This window comes from Poecilia formosa, unplaced genomic scaffold, assembly GCF_000485575.1.
Source record: "Poecilia formosa unplaced genomic scaffold, Poecilia_formosa-5.1.2 Scaffold309, whole genome shotgun sequence".
Lineage (NCBI taxonomy): Eukaryota > Metazoa > Chordata > Actinopteri > Cyprinodontiformes > Poeciliidae > Poecilia > Poecilia formosa.
Window position 1 is genome coordinate 27,287 of NW_006800248.1, and position 12,360 is coordinate 39,646.

Genomic DNA, 12,360 nt, shown 5'->3' on the forward strand with positions numbered 1-12,360 from the left:
ACCTGCCTGTTTTTTGTTAAAAATAATAAAAGTTTTCATATGTAAAGGGAGAGTTTTGTGTGTATTCTAGGGTACATAGTCCTATTTTATAGCACAATCGAGTATGTTGCCTTCAGTTGTTATAAAGATGCTGTTCATGTCAAATATTACTTCAAAGAAATTCAACTTTGTAATTTAGCTCCTTGAAATTGAGCCTCTGTCTCTTTAAGAAACTCCTGCTCCTTCTGAAACTCTGCTTGGTGTTGGCTAATTGTTACTGGCTAGTCTGAAAGCACTCAGTGGGGGAGTGGCAGGGGAAGGGCTGCTATGTGAGGCGGAAGCTCAGAAGCTTGGAAACCGCAGTGCAGAGGAGGAGCTGCGTCTTAAAGGCGGAGCTAGGTCCACCCAGGTGTTTTCCACAGCAGAATGGTTGCCATGGAGATTAAAGGATTTCTCAAAAATATTGAAAGAATCAAAGTAACACTTCAGGTATGTTTTTGATGAGGGAATAACATGATGTAAAGATAAAAAGTTGATTTTACATACTACTGCCCCTTTAATGACGCTCTACAACACATAAAATACAGTGTAAAAATATGGGTATTTCTGCGGAGTATTGTAATTAAACGGAGTATTTATTGTAACAGAATACGAACGAAGCTTGATTCTGTGTATTATAACAATAAAGAGTGCGGACTTCGACCAATCGGACACATTTTCCCATCCTCGGCCACCGTACTCCGCGTCATAGGTAAATAGCTTCAGCTAGCCTGCAGATAGCTGCTGTAGACTTATCATGGCATTTACGCTGTATTCTCTAATTCAAGCAGCTATCTTGTGTATAAACGCTGTCGCTGTGTTACACGAAGAAAGGTTCCTCAGTAAAAGTAAGTAGCTAGGTTGTAAATTCCTCGAGTCATTGGACAGGACTACTGAATGTAGCCGACTTGTTAGCTTATGCTAACTTCCTAAATTAGATATTACAGACTAATGAGTTTAACAGAATGTAACGGAATTATATGTTTGTGTTGTTTGGTGTTTGTTTTCGCTCTCGGTTAGTCGGCTGGGGAGTGGACCAAAGCGTTGGAGGGTTTGGTGATGAACCAGGCATCAAAGTACAGCTGATGAACCTCATCCGCTCTGTGAGGACAGTGATGAGAGGTGCCTGTTTCTTTTTACACTGCAGTTTCTGGCTTGTTTCTGATCAACTTTTTTTTAAATTTTATTTAAAAACTCTTGGGTGGGATATTTTTGAATCCCTCATTTATATGTAACAGATTGAGTAACATGTTGACTTTCACGTATTTTAAGGTTTTGTGTAGCATCTAGTGTAAAATACTAAGCTGATAAGTTCCATTAAAAGCAAAGTTTATAGCCTCACAGTTATAAAATTTAGGCATGCATTATGAGATGTAAGCATTTCTTTTCATTTTTGCTAAAAAAAAAAAAAGAAAAAAACATATTTACTGCTAACCACTAAAATCAGCCAACTAATCCTTTTTAACTTATTGAGCTTAGTAAGCTATACCGTCAAACACAGCAACAGGGTTATACAATATTGTGCTAATTTATAGTTATCGCAGTATCTGTGTGTTCAATATTAATAGAGGACTGTATAGAATTACTTATAAAGTAAAAGAGGGTCAAAGGTGTTTGGCTTCTTTCCAATTCTATTTACACCAAATTTGGGGGTTTACAGCAAATAAAATTCTTAACTTATTGGAAAACAATAACATGTGACATTGTAAAGGGATTTTTATCACAAGGAAATGAAAAAAAAGTCTATTCAAATTGCCAGGGTGATGTAATCAAAACTCCCTGTTGAATAGGCATAAATGACCTTAAAAATGCTAACAGGACACAGTTTGCACTGTCTCCTTTAGAAGGCAAATAATACTTGAAAAGAAAAATATAAAGTTAATTTAAAATATTATGCCATTTACATCAACACAGCCAAAGTTATGCAAGAAATTAATGAAGATAATGTTATTGTGTTAAATGTTTCTTTAAATAACCTGATCTTGACGTGTGTCGTCCTGCAGTGCCGCTTATAGGCGTTAATTCAGTCTGCATTGTTCTGCTGCTTCTGTTCGGATGAAGAACAGTCGATCCAGTCTGGATGGACCAGCCGACTGCCACAGGTCCGTCTGCTCAGGAACCACTCCGAAGAACCTGCTTCATAACATCCCCATGGCGACAGCCTTAATACGAATGTCTCTTTCAACAACAAATAAAGTCATAACTCTGATGACCTTTTCCCCACAGAGATGATCAGCTAAATACAAGTTTTACAATTCATCATCAGAGATTTAAGAACTTGCAAGAAATTGGAATCAGTTGTTGAAAATGTTGTTTTTGTCCGAATGCTCAAGAATAAAGAGCTTTTCAGATTACTCTGTGTTACAAAGTGTCACTGGAAAATTTTCTGGAGGAATATGTTATGTACTATAAAAGTTAAAGGATTCTTCTGGTTTCATTTTGTCATTTTAAAAAAAATGCTAACTCATTTAGTGCTGTCTAACTTCCTTCTGCTATAATAACATAACCTATAAAATCTTGAAGTTTTTAAATATTTTTGTGCCTGTTAGTTTGATTTTCAATTTATTCCCTTACTGAAGTTTTGAAGTAAGGGAATAAAAATGAGCTTTGTTGGGGGCTTTTAATGGCTTGACAACCATTTCAACATATAGGACTAAGTTAAGTTTCTTATTTTGATGGGTATCTGTGAGTTTTAATCTGAAAGGCCAAAAGAATCACGTTTTCCATGTGTCGTTTTGAGCGTTCATTTAAATGCCATATTTTAAAAGGTCAACATTTCCCAGCAATAATATGGAACCTACTCTTATTTTGAAGACCATCTGCAAACTTCATTTTGAGTGATAAAAATGGCTAACCCTATGAGTCTCTGGAGTAGGTCCATTGAGAATTTGTGACCTATTCTACTCATAAAGACTGAGTTTATTATTTTGAGAAGGATGTTTGTTCTACTGTGAAAATTCAAATTAACCCTTAATGGTTGCAGACCTGACCAATAAAGGGTCCAACATACTCTTTCAATAATAAGGTTTAACAATTTAAAACCTTCTCTTGAAATTATCCAACATATATCGGAATACTTTTCGTATTTTGAAGAATATCTTTTAGTTCAGAATAAAGGAGTGCTTTAATTCATTATTTTCCAGCCGTTTTTTAAATAATCGAGCATGTTTGTCTCATGACGCTTGCCGTAGAACTCAACAGTATCCTGCGCCGTCTGACCTCCGAGTTCAAAACACAAAGTCTGAGCAGCATGGGAAATGCTCGAAGCTGTGTTGTTGCCTCGCTCTCCGTATGTTCCGTATGTTTAGGCTACATGTACATTTATCGCTCTCACAAATTGCTGCGTCAAAATGCGCTGAATAGCGACAAACTTCCGAGTTTTGTGTATCTTTACATCAAATACCTGAGCAGAGCTGTGACGCGGAGAGCAGGCCACCTGTACGCAGCGCGCGCAACAGGAGCGCGTGCTGTTGTTTACACGGTGCTCAACTGCAGGTGAGTAAGTAGTGTGATAAAACACTTTATACATTAGCCGGACTGCTGGACGTTCTCGTTTTGAGTTAGCGTATCTGTGCTGCTCTTTGAGGCTGGACAGAACTGTGCTGAGGAGATTCTGCGGAGCAGCGGGGTATGGATGGGATTATCCGGACACTGAATTCAGAGACCTCCCGCTGTGTTTCCCGGAGGTTCTCTGCTCCAGACTAATGCTTATGTTGTTAACAGACCACAACTTTAGGCTCAGCCCAGCAGGTACAACAAAAACAACACGAACAAATGCAGTTCCTTACGGCGTGGTTTAACGGTTCAATTTATATTTCAAGTTTAGCCGCATTACAATTAAACATCTGGTTTCTGTTGAGATTTTACATGAGTAATAAACTCAAAAAGAGAATGATACCTGGTTTTCATTTTCAGCCATACTGGTCAGGCCTTTTTTATTAAAATGATATCGTTAGCTTATAATTTAATAAAAATTATCCATTACTTTGTGTTGGATAATTATGTGAAAATCCAACTAAATCAATTGAATTGTGTGGTAGTATAATAAAAGGAGAGTGAATACTTTTGCAAGGTATTGTAAATGCTGAGGTTTTCATCAGACCCACGTCAGCAGTAAAAAACAAAAAACAAAACAAATAAAAAGAAGCAGTACTGACACTATCTGACACTCCTGCAGAATACTGTTCACCTCCCTGCTGCCGGTATTTCACCAATATGAACTTTCTGTTGTTAGGTCTTGTCCGTGTGCGACAGAGCCTGAAAACCCTTCAGCCAATCGATGAGCTGAAGAAGGGTCCTTTCATGCTGCAGGTCGCGGTGGAGGGATACCAGCAGACGGATGCAGGGGTGGAGGTGGACGTCTGTTTGTCCGCTGCGTCTCGTTCCGGATGTCCGGTGTGGGAGAGCGTCGTAACGCTGCTGTCACAGAACCGGCGCCACGAGCCCACGAGAGACCTGCTGAGGAACGAAGGCTAGTGTGAAACCTTCTGTGGCGATTTCTGCTCAGAAACATTCATACCTTACATTTAGAAGCAAACAAACAAACAACACTTAGCCTGGTGGGGAAGCGTTGTTATCCCTCCAGGCTAACAATGCCACCAAATACAGCCTGGTGGCCCGCCAGGCTTATAGTACACTGGGGGAAACTCAGCATTTACTCAGTTACATTTACTTGTGTAACCCTTTGGACAAAATGTACTTTAGGAGTATTTTTACTGTGCTGTACTTTTTGCTCCGTAAGACAGAAGCTTGGAAACCACAGCTCTGAGTAAAAGCTCGGTCAACGCAGGCGTTCTGCACAGCTGAATGGTTGCCTTGGAGATTAAAGTATTTCTCAAACATGCAGAAAAGAATCGAGGCAACAAGTATGTTTTTAATGAGCGAATGACATTATAACATGAGGTAAAGCTCTAACAAGTCGGTTTTACATAACAATACTTCTTTAAAATACCAACATTTTCACATAACTTTATAATTTGGTCTGTCTGATATAATTTTTAAATATTATGTTTGAATAATTGCTCAGTACTTGGGTAACCTTTTTACCAAATAACGTTTTTACTCTTAATTTTTGAATGACTACTTTTTACTTTTACTTGAGTAAACATATGTTACTACTATGACTTGCATACGATTTTTGTGTACTCTTCCTTTCATAAATGTGAATTTTACTGTTTCAGAGGAGGAACCAGACAATAAGGACAGTATGAAGCAGGTGGAGGTCAGAGTTCCCATGTTGGCCGGCCCTCGGTGTGTTTGGCCCTTCACCGACTACTCCCCGCATCGCCTCCTGTCTCTGCCGGCTGTGTTCTGCGGCCTGAAGTCTCGAACGGTGCCGGGTCTGTGGATGCTGTCCGTCTGCTTGGCCGAAATAGAAAAGCACAAAGGTAGGAAGGCAGCCAATTATCGACCACAGATTTGTCTGCAGCCAGGCAAATGACGCGTCACATCTCTGTTGTGCCTCCAGGTGTTGAAATCATCACGGCTCCTGTCTGTGTCACAGCCCAGTTTAAGGAGAATCCACCAGCAGCAGGAACCGTAACTATCAGGTTCTGGGACACGAGCAAAAACGTGGGTCAGTCTGCTGATGAAGGCCTGAGTTTCCAGGTGCAACTACAGGGACAAAGCTCCTCCCACATGGTGGGACTGATTTCGTAGGATGAAGAACGTCTGTCAACAAAAATGTTTACGTACCGGTTTTCTGATAATCTTTGACTAGGTCATTCTAACTCATAAACAGGATCTAATTTTTTCTAATTCTATGTTTCAGGTTATTATCAGTCATCAGCATATTTTTTTCCTTGTTTAAAAGATCTGTTGGGAAAAATCTGTGTTGATTTCTTTTGGTTTTTAGCTTACAGGATGATTTTTCACCAGAAGAATCTTCACTTTGTTTCAGTAATAATAAATGTTTTATCTAGTTTCCCTTCAGCAGGTTCCAGTCAGATTGAGGTTACGGTTTACGCCGGACGTTTTGTAGACCCACTCAACACTTTGTCGGTGCTGTGTCGACCCGCTGACCGTATTGGGTCAAAGCAAACATCACTCCTGCTGTGACTGAATGTTTTTCAATATTTCATCACTCCAGTATTTCCGTCTGCAGCTTCTATGTGTGTGAGAGTCTGTCCTCTTGGATTATTTATATGCTGCCCTTCAGTGTGTGGCACAGAGAGGAGTGGCTCTTCATGCATCGCTGCACAGCTGAGAGGTGTTAGTTTTAAAAAATTAAGTTGTTTTGAAAAGTCTTAAGCTTTGTCAAACAAATCAGACTAAGAGGATTTGATTATAGTTGAAAAGCAATTTACTAGGTGTTTTCTCATAATATACACATTTTTGTTTTTTGTTGTTTTTTTAGGATTTGGATGAATGGATTTTTTTTCTAAGATCATGCAATAATTATGACCTCCTCTGTCTTCTGGTTGAACATGACTTCCAATGCATCTGTCAGGGTAGCTTTACAAAGAGTGAGACTCTTTGTTAGAACGTAGTTTAATGTTTAAATTGGCCCTAAAATTTATTAAATTTCGTCTGCGTAAATTCACCGTAATAAAGCTCCATTAGCCATGTTGTGCTTGTCACTGCTTTCACATTTTATTTCATGTAGAAGGAGCCCCTACCAAGCCCCTCCATGTTGACTGCATAAACATGTAGACACTTTTCAGTAGCCTCTCATTTTTGTGTGTAAAAATGTTCTCTATAAAATATTCACATTTTTCAAGAAATTGATTTTTATCAAAATAAACAGTGAAAATATGTCAATCTGTAATTAATCTGTATGAGCTTAACATACACATCTGAATTACTTAAATAAATTTAAATGATTTTTTAATTTATTGAGATGACCTCTGTGTAAAAGCTAGTTCTGTATTGTTTTCATTAAAGCTGCAGTATGTAACTTTTATTTATTTATTTTTTTAAATATGTTTTGACCATAGAGTATTAGACGTGACAGATATTCTGTGAAAACAAATGGAGCTCCTCTGCCTGTTCCTAGTGCTCCCAGTGCACACAGCAGAAACAACCAATCAGAGCCAGGAGGAGGGTCTTAGTGCTGTCAATCACCCTCATGTTGCCTGGCCTGAATGTTCAGGTTGATTAGTGTGACCACCGGTGATGGCAAATAAACAGTTTCTCTGGATTGGTAAATTGTTTCTCCACCATTAGCATATTGTTCAATACACGAACATGATTGACGGCGCTAAGACCCTCCTCTGGCCTGATTGGTTGCTTCTGACCTGGAGCGGTGTATTTCTTCAGACAGCATTAGCATCATGAGGAAATGGAGGAGCTTATTTTATTTTATTTTTTCATAGATTATCTGTCTGGTAGCATTCTGTAACAATATGGTGACACGTTTAACAAATATGGAAAAAAACATATTTGTTAAAAGTTATGTATACTGCAGCTTTATGCAGCTGTTTGAATTGTCAACACTTGACTAAATCGACTCGTATTTAGTCAATTAAAAATGACACATATTTGTAACCAATCATGTTCGTGGTTTTGGTTTAAGGCGTGGTTTGTTCTCAGTGCCACAAAGAGCAGTTGTAGTTTCTAAGTGGAGGCTGGGAGTGTCTTTGTTTCCAGTTTCTGCTCAGATGAGAAGTCATTTCCACCGGCTGTACGGAGGATCAGAGGGAGGCAAGCAGCTCAGACGGCTTCAGGTAAAAACACAATGTCATTATTACCTGCCTCAATCTTCTGCTCCGTTATGTTCTTGTGGGTTAGTGTGAAAAAACGGTTCCCTTCTTTTTGAAAATCGGCAGCAAAACTAAGCAGCCACTTAAAGCCCTATGTATCTTTTATCTGCTCAGTAGCCATTCTACGTTCCAGTGGCTCATGTTTTCGTGCATTTTGTTATTATTCATTTATAGAGTCCTGAATCTGTCATGCATATGAATCAGTAGAATGTAACACGGTCATTTTGTCAAGCTGTTGCACAATGTGAGCTGCATTAAACTTTTAAAGCCAGAAACTGGAAACGTCCTTCATCAGGACGTCATTCAATTTTGTGTTTATTTACCACGCTAGCCAATCTAATTCAGAAAATACTGCAGCCACATTTCAGGAGGTACTTGTAGATGCAGACATTAATATTAGGGCGGAGGTGTGGGGTACAGGTGCACCACAAAATGATGGATAACAGCCACTTTTCCTTTTACAAAGATGATTACTATAGTAATATAAATAGCAGCAATAGTAATTCAATAAATGAAATGTGTATTTAACTTGCCACCACTAGGTAGCAGTATTTTTTTATTTTTTTATATCTCCGAAGCTTATTTTTAGGTATTTGCTGCAAAGGGTGGCATTCTGGATTCACAGTATCACCATAGCAACCAAACACTCTGCACAGTGATTAAGCCTTTTGTGTCCTACCAACTTAAACGCAAACATACAGAGTTTGCTCAAGGGTATTGTCTCTTTTACTTGAACTTTGTACTTTTCTCTGATGATGGATGATTAAGGGTTAAAAAAATGTTCTGTGATGCTTTGGGCCTGTTTGTCTGTCAAAGACTTTATTAACTTTGTCAGAGTTGATGGGAGATTTAACTTAAGAGAAAATGAAAGTAGGTCATCCACTGGATCTAAAACGTGGGACCATAAACACTTAATGGTTCACCAGAGATTACTCAGCTAATCCAGACTTCTTCCGTTGCCATCTCAGTGTCCAGATGTAATTTCTGTGGAGATTTTTCTCAATAAGGAATGGTTTATATATGTTAATGTTAGTGGCGAACCCATATCCACAGTGACTTTTTCTGAGGATGGGAATGAAAAAGTGAGAACGAAATAATCATTTTCCTCCTTTTGTTGGGGCGCATTAGAGAAAATCATCTGCGTGTGTCTTCAAAGAGCCAGTCCTGAGGGAACGCAAGTTATTTTCTGCTTCTTTCACAGTGCAGGCTTCATTTCTTGATCCAGAGTCCTATCCCAAATGACAGCTCGTTCTCTCTCTCTCTCTCTCTCTGGTTTGTACAACAACTCCCCCCTGCTTACAATTATCTACTCCAGTTAATATGGAAGTGGAAAAGAGCAGAAACGTGCACAGAATAATCTGAATAAAATATGGCAATGACGTAATTTGTAGATGATAGATTGTCGCCAGCGCTGTTTCACTAGTGTGAACAGCAGCTGTGGTCATAATAACCAGTAGTTCTTGGTAAATAATGGAAAGTAAAGTTAAGTAAAGACCCTCCGCCACCATGCTTCAGACTCTTAGACTGATCCTGTCTGTGGTTTTTCTCCCCTAAAAGCTCCAACCTTTTGTGATGGCAGTAACACAGAGAATAATTGTTCTTTGTCTCACAACAACATACTAATTTTGTCAAACCAAAACCAAATTAAATAATCTTTAAACAGTTTTCATGGAGCTTTCAGAACAAGTCAGCTGGTTTTAAGACAACAAATTAGCCCTTTTTCAGCCTCTGTCATGTTTTCTTTTTATATTTCACCAACTGTTTTAATGCTGATTTTCACTTGCTATCTTTTTTTCTAATTGTTGTGCTTCTTCAAATTACCCCCTGGCTATCTTTTTTGGACTTTTTTGAAGTTTCTGGTCATTTTTTACATCCTGCATATTTTCCAAATGAAGTCTAATACTTTATGTCATTCTTCATCTTTACATTCTCCACACTCTAATGAAGTGCTGAAAAACTTTAGGCAGGTTTTTCTTCTTTTTTTTTGCATTGTTCTGTTTTGCTTATTTGTCAGAATTATCAAAACATCCCAAAGCCTGTTTTTACTATTTGGATATCATTAAAAAGTAATTAATAGATTTAATCTTATGTATATTCACACCTTTGAAGTGAATCTCCATCTTTGTATTTTGCATCAGGACCGATCTGTGACGTAGTGAGGAGGCGGCAGCAGTGCCAGCACTTCCTTCTCTCCGCCACCAGGGAGCAGGAGTGCGCAGGTCTATCATGACTGCCTCTGAGTGGCTCTTAAAATGTACCCCGGGAATGGCCACACTGTGGAAGTCAACGCTCACAAACGAAGAGACCAGCTCAGGAGCCGAGGTGACACAACACACAGGGTTCCGTCTGCTCCGGATCTCATTCCTACAACCGAAAAGGAACAAACGTTCAGTGTAAGAGGTGAGACGTTCCACAGAAACTCTACACCGGTCTTGGATTCAAGCAGCCACATCTACTCGGGCCCTGAGGACAACTCCACAGAGCCACACGAGTCGCTCACAGAGTCTTCCACCATCACCTTTGTAGATGGCTACACTCTTGAGGAGTCGGTGGAGGACCACAGTTTACAGAGAGCAGGGACGATGTACCTTAAGGAGTTTGTGTTGATAGACGATGACGAAGACGGGGACATGTCGCTGAGGGAGAAAACTGTGACGGACTTCTCCGTCAGGGATGGGAACGCCGCCGACCTGGTGTGCGGGAGGCTCCTGTCCACGTCCACGGGCTCGCTGTCCGAGTCCAAGGATGAGTCTTCGGTCCGTGGCCCCCCACCACTGGAGGAGGTCGAGGCAGTACACAAAGACAATCCCTGCTGCTCCTGCACCGTGCTATGATTGGTCAGGAGCTTCTGAAACCCAATGACACAGCCTGGCAAAAGTATCCATACTTGTTAAACATTCTGGGATTTTCTTAGGCTACAGCTAGGGATGCACAGATATGAGAACAACCACATGTTATCATTCTTTGTTAAACCTTTATATGCATGAAAAACTTTTAAGTTCCACTTCCATTTCTACTGGTTTCTTGCCTTTCAGGAGAAACATTTTGTGATATGAAGCACATTTGTACTTACTGGTTAAACTGGCACAATAGGCTGTTTGAGACACTTCTCAATATTGACTTCCAGAATTTTTTTCATGTACTTTTTCTTTAAAGAAAGATGTTTATTTTGATTTCGTGCACAGAATCTTAGTTTAGATGATCAGTCTTGAAGTAAACAAATACTTCTCGAAAGTTTGTTAGAATTTTTTTTATACTAAACCAAATGCATGTTTTTTTTTAGATCTGTTCATGGTGAAGGATTTTAGAACTACACAGAAGTTCATAAACAAATGGGTGCTAACCTGAAATAAATCAAATTTTTAAGGTCTTTTTTTGTTCATTCTTGTTGTTTACGCACTTCATGAGTAAAAAAAAAAAAAATCCCAAAACAACTTATCTAGCGATTAAGAAATAAAAAATGTTTAAGAGGAACCTCCAGTAACTGTTAACTGGAGGTAACTAAACCAAAATATTTGTTTTCTTTTTTTACCTTATTTTTCTTAAGTTGAAAAACTTCTAGGGACTTGTAGTAAATTATCAATTTCTTTCTGTTTCCCTGGGATATGACTGTGATGTGACACTGATGCCCAATTCTTTCAGCAAGTAGCTCCAGACAGGAAGAGGACCTCCTTTTATCATGTCACCATGCATGTGAGCAGGATGGTAAGGAAAATAGTGAAAGAGAAGACCCAGAACTCTGCATTCTTCAATCTTGCTAAATATTAAAGAAGTGTTGTCCTGTTGGCAAAATGACACCGTACAAACAGCAGCGGTACCAAAGACTGAGCTTCTGGTGATTTTAATGTTAAACATACTTATTTTTTTCCTACTGAATAAATGTGCTCAATTTGTGGATTCTTTGTTACTACCAACCATGTTGAGACCTGAACTTTTGGGTGAAGTCCAGTTGCCTTCTTCTTAAGTTATATTCATTTTTGTTTTTTTGTTTTTTTATACATCCAACAAATGTCTGGACAGATGTGGCTCAGCGGCAAGATAGCAGTTAGAAAGTTGCGAGTTTGATTCCACCTTCCCCAATTGCCACTTGTCAGTGTGCCCTTGGTCGAGGCATCTAAACCAGTTTTAATCTATACATAGCTACAGAAATGGATGTGTGTGCAGTTGAGTGAATGTGGCTCTTGTGTTAAAGCCCTCAGAGTGGTGAGTATGACTAAAAACAGTCCTATGCAAGTTTTCTTCCGTTATCATTTCCAAACTAACATCAGATTGATACAGATCTAAACTGCTGCACCTTTTCCAGGCTGATGTAACCTAACTGCTCTTTGCTTTGTCAGCCTGAAGCAACACTTGCAGTGTAACTTTCAGATTAAAGCAAATCTCACGTGAAAACTCCTGACAAACATATAATTAAAGAATCCTTTAATAGCTTTCAGTTCATATCTTCTGTCTTTATGCTTAGAAGACCAATGTTTATAGCCTGAAGTGTGCACTTGGAAGTTGTGTAAGAAGTCTCTCCCCCTTACCCCCTTCAGAGGGAGATGGGACTATTTTACTGCTTTGTATGACAGCAAAACCCCAGTTAGGACCCTGCTGGGCGAAGATAGGAGTTTACCAGACTTATCTCCCCCTCCCACAGCTC

The 12,360-nt window shown here is 39.2% G+C and overlaps 3 protein-coding genes across 4 annotated transcripts; all 3 read left to right on the forward strand.

Annotated features, from left to right (window-relative positions):
- The first annotated feature begins 699 nt into the window (after positions 1-699).
- LOC103152384 (immediate early response 3-interacting protein 1-like) lies at positions 700-2,442 on the forward strand. Its single transcript, XM_007572828.2, has 3 exons — positions 700-866; positions 1,039-1,140; positions 2,022-2,442. Exons 1-3 carry the CDS (start codon positions 776-778, stop codon positions 2,075-2,077), a joined length of 249 nt encoding a protein of 82 aa, XP_007572890.1. The 5' UTR covers positions 700-775; the 3' UTR covers positions 2,078-2,442.
- A 757-nt stretch (positions 2,443-3,199) lies between these two features.
- On the forward strand, positions 3,200-6,843 carry LOC103152385 (uncharacterized). 2 transcript variants are annotated; one of them, XM_007572830.2, is made up of 6 exons: positions 3,204-3,307; positions 3,430-3,513; positions 3,605-3,768; positions 4,253-4,489; positions 5,199-5,405; positions 5,486-6,843. In XM_007572830.2, exons 1-6 carry the CDS (start codon positions 3,276-3,278, stop codon positions 5,674-5,676), a joined length of 915 nt encoding a protein of 304 aa, XP_007572892.1. In that variant the 5' UTR covers positions 3,204-3,275; the 3' UTR covers positions 5,677-6,843. The 2 variants fall into 2 exon arrangements, with proteins under 2 accessions (XP_007572891.1, XP_007572892.1); XM_007572829.2 differs by having other exon boundaries at positions 3,200-3,513.
- Positions 6,844-6,959: 116 nt separating this feature from the next.
- Positions 6,960-11,613, forward strand: LOC103152386 (paralemmin-2). Its single transcript, XM_007572831.2, has 2 exons — positions 6,960-7,682; positions 9,857-11,613. Exon 2 carries the CDS (start codon positions 9,971-9,973, stop codon positions 10,550-10,552), a length of 582 nt encoding a protein of 193 aa, XP_007572893.1. The 5' UTR covers positions 6,960-7,682; positions 9,857-9,970; the 3' UTR covers positions 10,553-11,613.
- Positions 11,614-12,360: the final 747 nt, after the last annotated feature.